An 18,476-nucleotide genomic window follows, 5' to 3' on the forward strand; every position below is an offset into this window, starting at 1 on the left:
AATGGCCATTTGAAAGAACCCTAAAAAAATCCGAGCAAAAATTATTCAAAAAAATGGACATGCATTTACTAGAAGAATTGTTGGTGAATATACTAATCAGATTGCCAGTAAAATCGCTCCTTCGATTCAGGTGTGTTTGTAAATCTTGGTGTTCTCTAATTTCCCATTCTGATTTCATTCTTTCACACCTTCATCATAATCAGGTTGCTCAAAACTATAATGTTCTAATTAGGAAATACACTCTGAATTATGAGCATGATTTTTATAGTTTGCATTCTGATAATGAAGAATTCAATCAAATTCAAACCCTAGATTTCCCAATTGATTACTTTACCTTTGTTGGTAGTGCTAATGGAGTACTGGTTTGATTTGTTTGTGGGATAAAAATCTGGCTAAAACTTACAAAACTGTCATACTTTGGAATCCTGCCTTAAACAAGTGCATCACCCTTCCAGAATTGAGATTGAACCTATCGCCCTCGGTCGAAAGGGTTAAAAGTAGTTCGTGTTTCGGGTTTGGGTATGATATTTCATCGAATGACTTCAAAGTTGTTATGTTCATTACATATAGGAGTATGATAGATGACTTTATTCCTGACGAAATGGGAACTGTTGTTTTCTCCCTTGGTCGAAAATCGTGGAAGACCCTTGATCATTGTGTTTCAATGAAATTGTATTCAAATCCGTGCAATGTGGGTGGTTTTTTGTACCATTTGATATCAATATGTGTTTTTGAGCGCAAGATTGTTGCATTTGATTTGAGGGATGAGGTATTCTCGGTTATTGCGTGCCCTGTAGATGTTGTCGAATCTGGTACGCTGCTAATGTCTGGGTTAATGCAGTTTCGTGACTCTCTTGCGCAATTCAATCATTGGGGTTGCGACTCTTGCAATCGATACAACATTTGGGTTATGGGAGATGATGGTGTTGCTAAGTCATGGACCAAGATGTTCTCAGTAGTATACCCTGATGAAGGTGTTCCAAGGCATTGTATAGTTGGGTTTAGTAAGAAAGGACTGTTGATAGTGGTAGGGAATAATGATTTTTCAGTTTCGTCTGATCTAGAAGATGCACGAGTTGTGAATTATGTGCCTCCTGGCCCTCAAACTCTTGAAGAAATGGATGGTTTTATGACTCGATGGCATGTGGGTACATATCAAGAGACTTTAGTTCCACTCGAAGAAGGTGATAATACCCTTGTCACCACCAAGCTTTGGTAGTGGCATGTATGTGGGAAGCAGTGACAATCTGGGAGAACATTGTAAGTTTTTTTGGCAGCTAATTGAAAATTTGTTGTTTCTTAGGTTCTGAAATAATTTTATCAAAGTTGCATTTTCAGGTTATTTTACTATGGTTATCACCTCATAGCACCAAACATATTTTCCTTTCCAAGCTTGATAAAATTATATGTAACTCTTTGTTCACATACTGCATAATATCTAGCCTATCACTTTTACATTAAAAGTATTAACTCGTGAATAAAGACACTTTTGTAGCGTTATTGGCAGGCTGTCTATAATTAAGTTTGTAATTTAGCATAGGTTTCCCATTAGGTAGAATTTCTTTGTTCCTCACCATGCTCCTTTTGGCTTTGGAAGTAATCAAGATTTTCTTTAAATCATATAGTAATCAAGATTGTTAGATTTTATCGAGCATATTATCCAATTTGATATAAGTATCCGTCTTCCAATCTTATCATAAAGGCAGTGATCGTTTTGTTATTCTCAATTTATCGTATCTTAAGTCACTGATGTTGACGCCTTCGTTATCAGGAAAATTACATTTCCTAGATTGATAACAAGTTGACATAGTAGAGACTCAAGCTAGCATGATATCTAGCAATTCTATAATCCTTTGGAGTTAATTTCTCAATAACCTATTATCAAAATTGATTCTCAAAGTGTAGTATTGGTTTTGTTGTCCATTTTAATGGTGTTGATATATGAAAGTTTATTTAGTTGGTTAACTAGAAGGGTAGAATTTTTTAATTAGAGACCTACTTGGTAAGTTTTTTTTGCATATCCATAGTTATCATAGTTAGTTAAATGATTTAACTTTTGTGTAAATCTCAACTGAGGTCATGTTAGATACGTAGTAAACAATGACATAGTGTCATTTAATAGATTTCCAAAACTTATTTCCTGTCAAATTTAATTTCAGTAATTTCCTTTTATCTTCGTATCTAGTTAAGCTTCTATTCTATGTACAATTTCTTTCGTTGATTTGTTTACAAAGTTTAAATTTTCCATTATATAGTGTCTATAAGTAGCTTTAGAACACAATTTATTTACACTCAGGTGCACATAGAGGTACACCAAAGAATAGTTTTTTGCTCATTTGATATATATTTTTTTCTTCTCATTTTAAGATTCTAAAATGTCAAAAAGTATTAAATGAGCAGAACAATATATATAATTTTTTTTAGTAGTATTAGACCCAGTAATAAGAGTTGTTTCATAAGACCATCAAAATTCAAAACCCGCCAATAACTATTTGGTGGGGGAGATAAGACTAAGAAAATAAAATGTCTCTCAACACGCGGTGTTATTTAGATGAACACTACAAGAGGGGGTGAATTGTAGTTTGCTAGTTATGGCTAATTTTAGCGGAATTTCTCACTACAAGAGAAATTTTTACGCGGAAAACATTTTCTACCCAACAAGAAATATAACCACAACCACTTGAGAATTTTTCAACTCAAGCTCTTTTCTATAATAGAGCGACTGCCTATTACTTCGTACAAACTAATGCTCTTGCTTTTGATGTAGTTTTGGTCCTCCTACCATAATTGTATCATAATACGAGCCCTTCCAAGTTAATCTAGGAGATAAAAAGTGATGAAGTCAGAACATCCATCGTCATACCGATCTTAAAAAGTTGTTTTTTTAAAAATTTATTTTATTTTTTATTTTTTATTATTTTTTTTGGAAAGGAGGAGGTTTTATGTTATATAATGACAATTTGTATCTTTATTTTCATTTTTGTTTCCAAGGTAACAAATTCTGTTCATTTTAGGAAGCTATGGTAAGGAGGCTTGTGATGACATAAATGATAGTTTTTCAAGTAAGTTGTGTGAGTAGTTAAGTGATTGGAAGAAATTATGTCTTAGATTTAGTAATTTAATTGGAAGACTGTTTAATACAGGTTAAAATGGATAATGATCTGGGTTTATTTCTGAAACCCAGATAACAACAAGAACTTCTTTTCTTTTTTGAGGTGTGAACTGTGAAGTGATTATTTGTGGCACTTTGAGTACATAATAAATCTTGTGATAGTTTATTGCTTTTTAATTAGATCCTTTTCTATTAGCTCACTGGAGTACAGACCCTGTTATATGAAGGATTTAATTGAACTAGCTAGTTAAAGATCTTACCATATACACTATGGATTTGATGTAGAATTTTGGACGGGTTTTTGTTCTCATGTTTTCCAACATTTTGAGCATGTAAGAGTTTTGCAATTGGCCCTCTTGTTATTCCTATCGACCCATCCCCCTCAGTAATTGACACTAACCACTTTGACCTGTGAGATGGCTTGGAAGTCCTTTTGTGTCTTCCTCATCCCCCGGGAAAAGGGGAAAAAAAGAAGTTAATTCCACTTTGTTCTTGGTTTGCTACTCTAGTGCTTTGTGCAAGTTCAAGGATATTCAATCATCACTGATGTTTTTCCCCCTGCTTAATTTGCAGATTTACAGTAATGGCATCAATTCTGAAGAGGCTGTCGCTGCAGCAGCTTGATGAAGTTTGTCGAGCTGTGGCTCTCTTGGTTTAAGTTTTTTTTTTTTTTTTTTTTTCCTTCTCTTTCTTTTGGTTTCTTAAGGTGCATTAAGCCCTACAGTAAACCATTATCTTACTGTAAGTGGATCTTAGGCTGTGCTTGGTTTGGCTATAGGTCATTTACAAGTCCTGTGTGTAGTTGTAGGGGAGGATGTATGCTCATGACTGGAAATGTTTCTATGTGATGCAGACTTGTTTTGGATGTGCATGTCTAACGATTTGAATGTTTAATTTCTCCAATGTTATGTAACAAATCGAGGACAACTCTCGGTGTAGTAAAGATTTGCATCTCATATTTACAATTTTGGAGGATGGACAAGCCCTTTCATTACCTTTTTTTTAATTACTTTTTTTTTTTTTTTTTTTTTTTTTTGGAAGATTCCTTTCATTACTTCATTGATATGCAGTTAAAAATATCTTTAAAATTTTGAAAAACTGTTTTTATTATTATTATTATTATTATTTTTTTTTTTTTTTTTCTTTTTTTTTCCTTAGGTGCTGAAACAATTTTATCAAAGTTGCATTTTCATGTTATCTAATTTGATTGTCACCACATATTGTCTTTCCAAGCTTGATGTAATTATATTTTACGTTTTGTTCACATACTACATTATAATTATATGTCATAGGAATATAGAGTTCGTAGTTTGGTTGGTAGTTTTTTGAAGTTAAAAGTGGAAAATGATCATCAAGCAAGGTTGTATCTATTGTTTAGGTTTGAAGTGATTGATTATGTATGACACTTTCGACTACACGAAATTATAAATCTTGTGATGGTTCATCAATGTTTTAAGCTTGTGAAATGTGAATTGGATGCATCTCCATTAGCTCAATGGAGTAGCTTACCCTGTGATATGAATTGTTAAACTGAAAGAATGAAAGATTCTGCGATGTCCACTGTGCGTTTCATGTAGAATCTTGGACGGTTTTCATTCTCATGTTTTCCAACCATCTGATCATGTTAGAGTTTTGCAATTGGCCAGTTTTCCCAATAGCTCATGTTATTCTCACATTCATCCCCTTGGTAATTAGCACTAACCCCTTTGGCCTGTTAGATGGCTTGAAGGCATCCTGTGTCTTCCTTACCTCTCCACGAAAGGGTAATTGCGGACTGCTAATTCCACTTGCTTTATTCTTAGTTTGCTAGTTTAGTGCTTTGTGCAAGTTCTAGGATATGCTGAATCAGGAAATTTAACACATTTGAATACACTGATGCCTTTGTTACCCCCTCTAATTCCTGCTATATTTGCAGGTTAAGTTCGTTCAAGATGCAGATTTGCTGTAATGGCATCAATTCTGAAGGTTCTGTCACTGTAGTAGCTAAGTTTTTGGAGCTTTGATTTTCTTGGCTTAAGTTAGTGTCTTTTTTCTTTTCTTTTGGTTTCCTAAGGTGTATTAGGCTCTAAAAAGCATTATCTGTTGTAAGTGGATCTTAAGTTGTGCTTGGTTTCGCTAAGATCATTTACACGCTCCTGTCTGTAGTTGTAACTTGTAAGGGATGATGTCGCGTTTCCAAGTGATGACGAACTTGTTCTTTTGGATGTGCATGTCAAACGACTTGAATGATTTTCATTTCTCTAATGCTATATGACAAATTGAGGATAACTCTGAGTGTAGTATATATTTGCATCTCATCTGTAGTTTTGTTAGATGGACAAGTCCTCCTTTCATTACTTCACTTCACTGGTATGCACCGCTCCATAATGTAATTATTTGTGCTTCAAATTGTGAACTACATTGCCTTGTTTTAAATCTCTAAGATGGTTATGCAGTTTCGTCATCAAAGGCTCTTCCTTACGAACCCATATATCGTATTAGAGATTGTAAATACTAATTAACAGCAATAGAAGGTTCTTTGATAAATTTCAGAAGCAGTACATTGTCAAACTTTTCATCGTTTTCATTGCTAAAGCTATTAATGGAAGAATTACAAGATAATGAATGATCAGAGCCATTGATTTCTTCATTAGCTGAGCGGCTGAGCCTACGTATCTCACATCTTAAAAGAACTTGTACTCCCTTCTTTTAAGCTAAAGCTCATTGTAAATGATCTTTACATTGTTCCAATAAGCAGACTAATTAATTTGTGCAGAATTACGCTTATCATATGAATGATAAGCCGTTAAGCTAATGTTTCTAAATGGGATTTTTTTGGAAACATAGAACAGGCCAACCAATATTAGATTCAGCTTAAATTATCTGTTTCATGAATATTTATTTGTAAGAGGTTTTTGACTGTTTCAAGAGTTGCAACTAATAAAGAAGGATCATCAACATTATTATCCAAGAATTTGAACAGGTTAATGATCTACTTTCATCTTTATGTTTCGGCTGATCCCTGAAGATGTGTTCCCTCACGCTTAATCAGGTCCATACTTACAATCAGATATCGCGTATTAAGTGCAATTTATACTATTGATCCACTTGCTTCTGGTTATGAAAGTCTTGCAGATTGCTAGAATCAGAATTTGCAGTTAAAATAGGAGGTTTTTGGTAGTGATTTACACATTGTTTGGAAATTCTTGTAACAATGTTTGCTGCATGTTTCTAGCTCGTCTTAAAGTTTTCTGTACTGATGCTTATCTTTCAGCAAAATTTCTGAAGAAAATAATTCAATTATTCGAGTCTCTTGCTAGTTAGTCTTTCATTGAACAGACAGCAAAACATGTAGATGGTAATCTCATTCACAAAATTTGATTGTCGTAATAAAAACACAGGTTTACTATCCTATTTTCGACACTTCCAGAGTACAGGGGTCAGGAAGTCACAAAGAACAATGATACATACTCGCGTAAAATTCAATTTCCATTCTTAAGTCACCAGAGCTACACTCCGAATACAGAATACAGACTGGCAGCGACAGCGTATAAGACAGTCTGAATAATTTGGGAGGCAAACTCACAACTCTTTCCTAGCAAAAGCGTGTAACGAGTCAATTAACCATACAAGTTGCTCCATAATTAGTGCAAAAAAGTATTCACATTAAAATGTCAATTAGAATCAGATCCAAGGACCCATTTACTAGTCGGTGACTTACTTCACTTGTATTTCTATGCAATGTTCACACACACACACACTTTGTCATCAAATATAATTTAATACAGTATCCATTAATTTGTTGCTATATAAACTAGACTTTCCTCTTCTATTTGTTAATCCAACAATTCATTCTACCTAAAATAGTCCCAAAATTTTCTCCTCTTTAACACACAATGTCTTCCTCTTCTTTGAAGTTCTTGCTTCCTTTGCTCCTCCTCCTCGTAGTTCCACGGATTTCAGGTATCTTCTTTAACATTCACGATGTCGTATGTAGCTTTCTAACTATTAAGGGTAAAACCGCGAACATCTAAACCTCCCATACTAGTGTGGATCCACAAGTTTCTATAAAAATAGTTTTTCCTTTCTTACATGATTTTCAGAGATAACCTCTAAAAGAGTTTATTAGTTTCATATAGCTCATTCTGTAATTGGGTTGTGAAGTTACAGGAGACGATGGTGGACAGGATGATCCAGGACAGCAGTGGTGCATCGCGGATGTGCAGACACCAGATGATGAATTGCAGACAGCGATAAACTGGGCGTGTGGGCAGCAAGATGTAAAGTGTGACTTGATCCAAGAGAATCAACCATGCTATCAACCCAACACAACCAAAGATCATGCTGACTTTGTGTTCAACAGTTACTTTCAAAATTATAAAAACAAAGGTGGTAATTGCTACTTCAATGGTGCTGCTCTTATCACTGAACAAGATCCAAGTATGTCTTTTATTCCAAATTATTATCTTTTTTCCCCTTCCAATTATGACATACATTAAACTGAAAATAGTGGTCGTTTGAAATATGACTACCATAATGTTTTTAAGTTTGAAATTGGTTGAAAAATCACTACTTTCGCATAATGCTAGTATCGGTCATCATCAAAAATCACTATCTCCTACTGATGAATAATTGCAACATTATCATTTTTGACATATCAAATAATACTTCATATGTAGTTTTTCTTTCTATATGTATACATTAATTTTTCAATAATTTAAATTGACTGTTTTGATTATAGGTTCTTGATTATACATGTGCACATGCAATGTTTATTTAATTATCGTAAAATGATTTTGCTAAAGTAATACTCCATATGTTAAGTAATTTCACTCATTATACATGAATATACAGTTAATTTTTTTTAATTGTGCAAAAAAAACATACTCATACAAATATATGATCAACTAGTTTTATTGGTTTTTATTGGTTAAAATCTTGAGAAGTGGCATACCTAGACCTATGGAATCTATATAACTTAAGCGTTCAGAACTTCTAACCTATGGAATCTATATAACTTACGCATTAATATAAGAAGTTGTAACTAGAGATAAAAGAATCCCAAAAAAGAAAGACAAAATATGTAAGCAAGTTAAAAGAGGCATGAAGGGTAAAGCATCATTACCATCATATCCACATGGATTTATTAGTAGACTAAGATTAAAAGCATGTTTATGTGCATTATGTGCATGTGCATATATTGATGGGCATCCTGACATATACATGCTATCTTAACCTGGCCTATTCTGGTTTTGGTGAACCAAACAAAACAATAAAACAATAATTATCACGGTTGTGGGAAAATTCCTGATATCAGTTGATGCAACTTCCTAGTCAAATCAGCTAATATATCCCGATATAGACTAGTTTCATCAGATGTTTAAAGTTTTTTTTTATCAACAGTTGATACAACACGCTAGTCAAATTAGTTACTTCATAAATTTCGATATTGACTAGTTTAATGTTAGGTGTTTAAAGTTTTCAGGGAATGTTGCATGTGTTATGTTACCTATTCTTTATAACAATTTCCAGTTGTACACTGAAAGGGGTTAAGACAAGTTTCTACTTTCTTAACTGTATGAATCTTACTTTATCCTTTTAATGATTTCTCTTTTGTTTTTTTGCCGCGCAGGTCATGACAACTGCCACTTCAAATATCTTTCTTGAGAATTACGTTTAAATTTTTATTTTTATTTTGTAATACTTTTAATTATAAATCCTACATTCTTTATATAAGTCAAGTTGTAAATGAGGTTTTGAAAAAAAGAAACTAGAAGAAATCTGATGTTAAGTAAGAACAAAGCAGTTCACATTCATATTGTATGAACAACGTAGTATTTTTTTTTAATGCAAACAGAAATAAACATATTTTCCTTAATTTTCAATTGCAGTTCATGTTTGCAATGTAAATCGCTCGCTACTCTCTCAACCTAAAAATAATAGCCATGTATACTATTCCGTATTTAGAACAACCAGAAAAGAGTTACAGAGTCGTACAATTTTAAAGACAAATCGATTATGATTGGCATCAATGGAAGGAGAAAAGTATAACGGTATTATGACCATTATTTCTTGTGTATTTTGCTTCAGACCCTTCAGATACAAGAATAAAACAATAGCAAATTAGAACTACATATCTACGGTATGACAGTAATACTCGATACACAAGAAAATGGTATCAAGACTTAAAAGTAGTTGATGGTACTGGGATGATGCATTACACTTATGCACTCAACATGATACACTGGTAAATGCTGAAACAATATATAGTTAAACAATCCAGTCACACTAATGTTTGAATCATTTTTGAGGTATTGTACCAAACTACCAGTTCAAGTAATAATTCTGTTATCTGTTTACAGTGAATAAGTGTGCATACTGTCCTTTTGTACCTTGAAGTTTCAGAAAAGAAGGCTAGCCCAGCCAGCTATAAACGCAAAGCCACCAATTGGTGCCAATCTATTGAACTTTCTGTCTTCTAGATATGCCACGCTGTAGCACCTGCAAAATTATCAACTCTAGAATGCATCAGTTCAATTTGGAAGTTAACATGCTTTTTTGCACTTAACATATTCCTTAAATGAATTCCTTCACTATCAAGAAGGCATCTATACATGAATAATTCAGGATGCAGTACATTAAGATAAAAATAAAAACAAATAAAATGAATATAAGCATTTTGCATGATCACTTCCCCAATTTTCGCCAAAGTCTTTGGAAAGAGAAGGAAAACTCTTTCCAAAAGACATACAAGAAGCAAACTCAAGATTCTGAAGTACTTCCAAAAAGAACCCTTTAATCATATACAATATTGACTACGTCTTCAAAATCGTTTCTTAGCCTTTCAATACCATTCTGCAAGCTATACCTATGCTACTCCAAAAAGTGTAAAACCACAAGTCAAGCTGTCCAGTTTCAACTTTCACGTAAAAACTGTCTAAACCTAAAGCGTAACATCACCTGATTTGCTAAAGCAATTGGAAGTACATGTTGCTGACTATCATGAAATCATTAAATGCAAGACAAATACAAAAAAATAGCTCTGCACAAGCTGCCGCCCGCCTTTTAGAGGTAAAAAACAACTAGATGCAGTTGCTGCACCATAGGATTTAGTATCAATAAGTTGTCACTCTATATATAGCATTCCACCTGAAGAAATCGTGATCACTATGCCAAATATCATCAACCATCCTATGCAGAAATGCTGTAAAATCAACCAAAGTTGTTCCTCCCACCTCATACAATTATGGAAGATTCAGAACTCTATTACACCATGCATCACTAGTCAATATCTTCAAGTCTTTAGCACTTAACATGCATACCTATTGCATTACCATATATAATACTCTGTACATCTATAAGTCCTACTTGTGAGCCTACTGCATTAGAGGTTCCAAGTTCAAGCCGTGACGATTGGACAAAATTGAAATGAACAATTCTCGGTAAGGTATACATTCACTTTCCTCAAAGCAACCTCAATGGAAGAAGCTATCTCTAGGATACAGACTCATGCTAAAATAAAATGAAACTATATGCAAGCTTTCTCTTACTTTACTCGTACATTGTAAGAGATGCTTAAATTTACTATAAAGATACCAAATGCAGAGATAAGCATCTAAATTACAACAGCTATAATCCCAAGTGTATGCTACTTTTTAAATTGAATCCAACTTTTTACTTCAAAAGAGTCAAAGTTGGGTCGGTGTCCTTTCATAATTTACTCGAGCACTCAAATGTACTTGCAATTAGGTCAAAGTCAAAGTGTCAAACAAAGGATTGTTTTTAAATAACTCAAAGCTGGTATTATTTATGAAAAAAGCTTCCTTTGTAACTCCAGAAACTTTTTGGTAGTGGCTCCCTTCAATTCCCTGCCATTACTCATTTCATAGGGCATCTCATCCAAATCTGAATAAGAAAAACTTGGGATTATATACATTCCATTATCCAATCTAAGACACTATTATTCACTTTGTATAGTTCGATTTACTTTATTCCTCTGATTTACCCTTCCAACCCAGTTAATCGTATTTGTTTTTTAAGTGACAGACGCAGAACTTTACAAAATTCGCCTTTTAAACCCTCCTACTCAATGTAGGGCAGCACCTTTCAATTTGAACATTGGCATATGCAGTTATTAATTGCTCCATCATCATTATTAAGTTAACAAAAAAATCAGTCTCTTGATTATAAAATTGAAATCCCAGACAACATAGAACAAAAACATAAAAAAAATCTCAGACTTTTGAGAAAATTAGCTCATGGCATCTCTCTCCTGTGGCAGAGCACTACAAGTCAATAAATGACTCAATTTATACCATAACACCAAAGGTCCAACCATATCAGTCTCATCAAGTCACAAAGAATGAGCATAAACAGTTCAAATGTATTAACAAGATTCAATGTGAAGCCACAAAAGGCTAGTGATGAACCTATAAATAGCATAACATAATCAAATATCAAGGCGAAAGCATCCAAACTATTGGAAAAAATACACCTATGTCTACAACAATAGATTTAGGAACACTCATTCTACACAATCCACCAATTCACCTTCTATAACCTTTTTCATGTTTCCATATAAGCAAAACAACCAAAAAATTAAACTTTTTCATTCTGCATCTTCTTATCACTAATGTAGTATCCACTATCCAGTACGAGACTCATGCATTAACCATAACCTTGGTAGCATAAAAGTAAGATATCAAGATAAGAAACACTTTTTTCAAGACTGAAGAGTGCAACTTGATTCAGGTCTAAGTTAATTTTGTAAAACCTGGTATAATTGTATAAATTCATACAAGTCATACTTCCTTTTTTTTAGGCTAGAACTTTTCACACATGTTAAGACATGTGTTTGACATTAATATCTTCAATGTCTTTTAGTAAAAAAAAAAAAAAAAAAAAAAAAAAAAAAAAAATAAATAAATAAATTTGAGATTATGAATGTTTACATTGTGACTAATCCAACATATCATGCATAATATATATATATATAACTATATAAGTAAAAAAATGAGTTAAAACTAATAGGTGGCTGGTGCAAAAATATGTCGTGTGTCACTCAAAATAAACGGGGGAGTACTATAGTAAGATTTAGAAACTTGTTGCAGGTCAAAAGAAGTTGAACTTTGCCTAAATCTAAATTAAACTTACTCAAGGCAAGAGCTTAATCTCATATAATGAACAAGACTTACTCTCACAAACTCACTCATCTACATCCTACGGCAAGACATTGACCATATATGAACATGAATAAAAAATGTGGAGGTTTATAACCTTATTTTAGACAAGTTTATAAGTGACAACTACAAAACCTTATTTTATAAGTGACAACTACAAAATTTTATTTTAGACAAGTTTTCCCTTCAATTTAAGGTTTATAACCTCAAATATTCTCCTAGTCACCTAAGCTAGCAGTGGTATTCTTCCTCAAAATCCCAACAGCTGAAGAAGTTCTTTCTTCTTAGAGGCTTAGAGCCATGATTTCAAAGCATCGATGTAGAAGAATTAATCTATCAGAGTTTAATTGATCATAGATTAGGAGTGATGCACAATGCACAATTTGCACATCATTTAGTGACCAAATAAAATATCATAGCATTGGCAACTAAGCAATTTTAAGAAGCTACGCATTGTAATGCACTAGGTTTCAACTTCTATTCAGTGACCTCACCGACTGATTTTAACCTTAATAAGGCTCACATTCAAAGAAATGGGTACGTAATTAAGAGCTTATCACCTCATAAACATCAAATGATTATACATAATAATGTACAAAATGAGTTCCTATAGGAGCCTTTCAAATGAATGCAAAGAAACTAGTGAGAGATTGCTAATATATCTCATTAACTAGAAGCACAGAAACGAGTAATATAGTCCTCTTCACCAACTAATGCTTCTTTCTATGATTTAATACTCCCACCTCTCACAAATTCTACACAACATTGGTGACTTCCAAAGACCATGCTAATTTGTCAAGCAACTACAAAGTTGAACTTTCACAGAATTTGAAATATAGGTTCAAAAGATATAAGGTCTTCATGACAAAATACAAGCTCTTATAGAGTTTTGAAATGCATGAAAATCAGTGTTTTGAAAGGTTGTGGGTTGTGACTAATAGTTATTCTTCGAATTTACAAATTACACCTTTCAACAAACTAGCAATCAAAAAGTAAGGACAATCATCTTTAATTACAGGGACATACAACCAACAAATCCCCTACCTATATCGAATCTAAAGTCAAGCACAATTGTCATTTATCAAGCAATCATATTTCACTTTTCCTTATCAAGTCACTGGACACATGATGCAATCAATCCTTCCAAAATCCAAGTACAAAGGGTCATAATTCATAAGAATTGAAAGCCCTCAATTTTTTAACCACTTCAAGCAACACATGAACCACAATAACAGGCCTAACAAGTAGTGTAGCAATATGATTGATCCACATTCCATTAGGAATCCTATAACACTACAAATACTTTCTTACTCATTCATACTCGTGCTTTCTTATCAAACAGAATTGACAGCAAGGGCTCTTCCTTTCAAGTCAATCAGCTGTATTGAACACCCGATGATCAGGCTTAGATTAAGATAATTAAGATCTTAAGCTTAGGCCAAAACAATCAAAATTCTTAATTGGCAGCCTGATCAAGCTTGGATACACATCCCTAGTGGATAATTACATTTGGCACACCCTAAGACGACCACATAACTAACTCGATAAACCACAATTATCATCCGAGTTTCATTTCCCAAACTACCCAATATACATATGTTTGACATTCACAAATCACAACAAAACAACACAATATCCAATAACAAATACACTAAACTTCATCCACAAAAATAACAACAAAGCTCATTATATACACATTAAAGCAGAAGAGATGAAAACTTACGTCCCCGAAAATAAGACAATCCCAGCACTCATAAGACCTCCAAACTGAAATAAAAAACAAACCCGAAACAAAATGGGATATTTCAAAACAAAATTCTACAATCACAACATCAAAATTGAACACACAAAATTCAAATTGAATTGTACAAGAAAAAACACATACAATGTTGGGATGTTTGGTAATTGGAGCAGCTAACAAAGCTGCAGTGTGCATCAAATGGTACAAAGAAGCTGTTTGCCAAACCTATCAAAAGTTTTATAATTTCAGAAAGAAAACCACAAATTATGAAATGGGAAGAATTATATTAAGGAAATTAAGTAGAAATTGACCTGTTTATAAGCGGGTTCTTTGGGTTTGAATCCATGAGCACCATAAGCCCCTAATCCAACAGCTACTGCCCCTGAATTTTACAGAAATTGGGTTAATCAGTGATGAGCTGATGTTGCTTAACAAAGCTCCAAAATAGAGAAGAGAAGAGAAGAGAAGGGAGGAAAGAGATTACCAGAGATAGCAGCAACTTTGTGCCAAAGACGAGGATCCATTTGTGTTCTGATTTTCAGCTTTTTGCTCAACAATTTTGGCATTTTGATGATCTCCACGAGACAAGAATAGAGTAATTTTGATACAAACCCGGATACAGACCCGATGGGTCAGGGTGGGAGACGATACGGGTAGCAATATGAGTGACGGGTTGTATTCGGGTTGACTTTATTTAGGTCAAATCATATTCGAATGAATGGCACATTGTAATTAGGGTTCATATTGGATTTGGTAGTTTTTGGTTTATTAGTTTACTGTTAATTGGAAGTTATGATGAATTAATCAGTGTTGGATGCATTAATTTAAAGATTGACTCGCTTATGATTTGGGTTGTGATTTTGGGTAGAGTTTAAGTCGGATAAGTTTTATCAAGTCTATTTAGATGATCATTAATTGTCAAAGACAAATCCCTTAGGAACTGTAAACCATAAGCGATAGAATGTCAATACTTGTTTGCATTATTGTATAAAAATTACGAAGTAGGATTATAAGCTCAAAATCTAAAGTATCTTGGGTGAATCCCTCTATGGCTTCTCTCTTAGAGATCAGCTTGGAGATCCATTGATTGTCCATTAATTCAAGCGGCTTGTTTTTAGAATGGAGCACCACATTTCCTACCATCTTCTAATGAGTGTGGATATAAAATGTGCTCTTGATGTTAGCTTTGTGATATTTTTGCAATATTTATATATGAATGATGTATGGTTAATTATGGTTAGATAGCTAGTTGAATACATGCGTAAATTTGGCTTGTTCGTGAACTTTCCTACATAATTTTTATGTTAATCAAACAAGGGATTTTAGTATTTTCTAGGTTCTTTCTTTGTTCATGTCAAATAAGTGCAACCAAACAAGTACTAAAAGAGCTTTGTGGGTGTCTTGAATCACTTGTGTAGCATTTTGAAGGTTGTCGAACTATTCAATAAGGTAAAAACATGTTTGGTGGGAGATCACCATTAACCCCTTGGACTTTTCCATTATCAATAGACATTTTTCTTTTTTACAACATCGACAAAGAGACTAGTAGAGTTTGACTTATCTTAAGTTTGGGCACATTTGAGCAAGAGGTTGTTTGAAATGTTTGTTGGTTCTTTAAGATCTCATATTGTTACATTATATATACCAACATGTGGTCTAAAAACGCTAAGACTATTGATACTCTTAGATCTTATGTTAATACAATATTTATATACATGAAATCTGAAAGTACTATTGTAGTAGACATTATTTATTATTATCATTTAGGGTTTGACTAAAGTAATTATTGACATATTTGTCAAAAAAAAAAAAAAAAAAAAAAAAAGTAATTATTGACGTAAACTTCCTTCCTTATTGAGCTATGAGGAGATATTTTTGAATTGGTCTTATCTTTCACCAATTCATGTGCTAAGTCTTTAAATGTCATCTAGTTGGTGCTGATAAGAGGTATGGGCATTGTTCACTTTACATAAGAGATAATTTTTTTGAAGAAGCACTCTAGCCCGAAAAATCACATGAGACAAAGTTAAAAAAGAGACCTTAGGAGCAGTGTTGAAAAATAGATCTCCCAAGTGTCACCACATGTAAGTGTCCCACAATGATTGAAGAAGAGAGAGTTAAATATTTTATAAGCCTAAGGAGCTACTCCTCCTATTGTCATATGGTTTTGGGATGAAACTTCCTTGGATTTGTGAAGTGGACTCTCTCTCTTGATTTGCGGGTGTGGCCTATGCATGTATTTAACATTCAACATAGTCACGAGTTTGAAGTTTTCAAGTTTAAATTACCATAAAACTCGATTACAACTCATTATAAGTTAGAACTACTAATTTTTAGAGATCGATAAAGTATCAAAGCTACAAAGAGGAACTAGAATTTTCTGACACATTTTTTCTAAGTTGAGCGAAAATCACTGTTGAACTAAATCTTGATAAATCATTATAATAACGCTACGTATACATTATATTACAAGAAATTATTAGTAATCATTCTTCCAACTAGTAAAACAGTATAATTAAGCAAAAAATTTACAGTTTGATTATAAGTTTACAGTGACTTAGTACATATACAGTCATGATTTCAACATACTACTAATAGGATTGCTTTAATCATTATATAACAAATTGAGAATTATTCTTTGCTTAGAATGAAAGCTTCTCTTTTTTCATCTGTGGTCCCTAATCCCTATGAACCCGAAGTTGGTTTTATTAACTCAATTATACTTTTTTCTAACTTTTATTAAATTCATTTTCTACACTTGAGCATGTCACCAATTCACCATACCTCATAAATCATCAAAATATTACAATGTATTTAACCCCAAAAAAAATACACTTCGTATAAAGGAGAAGTCAATAGCTTTGGCCTATGTTGAAAGGTGTTGACTTGTTGTGGTGATATTATACATTTATACTCCGTAAATGTCTTGAAAAGTAGAACTACATACATCAATTATTTATAGAAAAAATTGATTCTAATAATCCCACCTTTGGTCGGTTTACTGTAAATAATCTCACTTTTGGTCGGTTTGCTGTAAATAATCCCACCTTTATATGGAATTTCTCTATTGTTCGGTTGTTCCCTTGTACGTGACCAATAACATGTACATTAAGTAAACACTTTTTTTTTTTAATTTGAACGACATATATCACTAAATATTTGGTCAAAAAGAAAAAATTTTAAAAAAAATTATGATAAAAAAAGAATTTATTTAAAAAAAAATTCCAGCCAACCCCCAACGACCACCCTAACCACCAAACTCCGGCAGCCCCTCCTCCCCATCCCCACCAGCGGAGCGCCGAAACCCCTATTCCCATAGTACCCCCCACCCCCCCCAACAGCAAAAACCAGCCCTTAATTTCAATAATATAAGAAAAAAAAAAGTATAGATAAATAAATAAATAAAAGACAGAAAGAAAAACCCTTCGAGAGCAGTAGAGATGGCTTGGCTAGGATTTTCGGCAGTTAAAGAGGCTTTTTGGCGGTGAGAGGAGGTTTTCGGGGTTTTTCAATGTGGTTAAGGTAGTTTCGGGGTTAGAATTTGGGTTACTGGGTGATTTCGGGGGTGCCTTTAATTTTGATCGGTGCTGGCGGGTTCTTGTGTTGGGGTTCCGGGCGGCCCTTTTTGGGGGTGTAGGGTGGTGGCCGACCGGTTTTTGGTGGGGCTAGGGTAAGGGTTAGGGTTTCACGGTGGGTTGGGGTGGCTGGTGGTTCTTTTTTTTAGTTTTTAAGTTTTTTTATTTTTTTTATTTTCCAACCAATTACAAAATGACACAGGGCATAATTAACTATCAAAACCAGTCATCAACAGGTTAGGGACTAATAGAAGAAGATCCCCTATAAAGGTGAGATTATTAAATAAAAATTCAAAGGTGGGATTATTAAAATCAAATTTTCCTAAATAAGTAATGCATATTAAGACATAAATGTCAAAAAAAAAAATTAAAAAAAATAATAGTAAGGATATGAACTCTAACCAGATATCAACTCTGATTTTTTTAATTTTTTCGGTCTAATAATCATGGGTTGGACACTTTGAAGTTTGAAAAGGTAAGGAAATCCCACTTCAAGTACCCTCACTTTGCAAGATTTAAATCCCAAACCTCTTGAGTGAGCCATAAATGTCGTACGGAGTATTAATTTACATGCTTCATGTAATTTCTTTTCTTTTTAATGAAAAAAACATTTGTAAGGCACGCTATTTGAAAAATATTTAGAAAATACTTCCTTCGTACTGTATTACTCCCTCTGTTCCAAAAAGAACGACCCATTTGGCCAAAACTTTTGGCCAAAACTTTGTCCCAAAAAGAATGACCCATTTGCATTAAAACACCCACCAATTTGCTACAATATTTGTGCAAAATTAGCTTCCCCATATAAAAATTTGATTTTCCATGTTATTTTATTACTTTCTCTCTCTATTTTTTTACAAACCCCATGTTTTCCATGTTATTTTATTACTTTC

At 33.4% G+C, this 18,476-nt stretch overlaps 3 protein-coding genes across 3 annotated transcripts; 2 read left to right on the top strand and 1 right to left on the bottom strand.

The window, feature by feature from the left end:
* The first annotated feature begins 53 nt into the window (after window positions 1–53).
* Window positions 54–4,106, top strand: LOC145619030 (F-box protein CPR1-like). The gene is made up of 3 exons (XM_081673630.1): window positions 54–130; window positions 358–1,260; window positions 3,686–4,106. Exons 1-2 carry the CDS (start codon window positions 54–56, stop codon window positions 1,217–1,219), a joined length of 939 nt encoding a protein of 312 aa, XP_081529756.1. The 3' UTR covers window positions 1,220–1,260; window positions 3,686–4,106.
* A 2,828-nt stretch (window positions 4,107–6,934) lies between these two features.
* LOC145620570 (glucan endo-1,3-beta-glucosidase 4-like) lies at window positions 6,935–8,861 on the top strand. The gene is made up of 3 exons (XM_081675264.1): window positions 6,935–7,054; window positions 7,256–7,531; window positions 8,724–8,861. The coding sequence occupies exons 1-3, from the start codon at window positions 6,988–6,990 to the stop codon at window positions 8,756–8,758; spliced, it is 378 nt and encodes a 125-aa protein (XP_081531390.1). The 5' UTR covers window positions 6,935–6,987; the 3' UTR covers window positions 8,759–8,861.
* A 367-nt stretch (window positions 8,862–9,228) lies between these two features.
* LOC145620569 (uncharacterized) lies at window positions 9,229–14,643 on the bottom strand. Its single transcript, XM_081675263.1, has 5 exons — window positions 14,496–14,643; window positions 14,323–14,393; window positions 14,156–14,236; window positions 13,994–14,037; window positions 9,229–9,592 (listed from the first exon to the last, which is right to left on the bottom strand). The coding sequence occupies exons 1-5, from the start codon at window positions 14,575–14,577 to the stop codon at window positions 9,493–9,495; spliced, it is 378 nt and encodes a 125-aa protein (XP_081531389.1). The 5' UTR covers window positions 14,578–14,643; the 3' UTR covers window positions 9,229–9,492.
* Between the last annotated feature and the right edge of the window lie 3,833 nt (window positions 14,644–18,476).

This window comes from Chenopodium album, chromosome 27 (genome assembly GCF_948465745.1).
Source record: "Chenopodium album chromosome 27, dcCheAlbu1.1, whole genome shotgun sequence".
Taxonomy (NCBI): Eukaryota; Viridiplantae; Streptophyta; class Magnoliopsida; order Caryophyllales; family Amaranthaceae; genus Chenopodium; species Chenopodium album.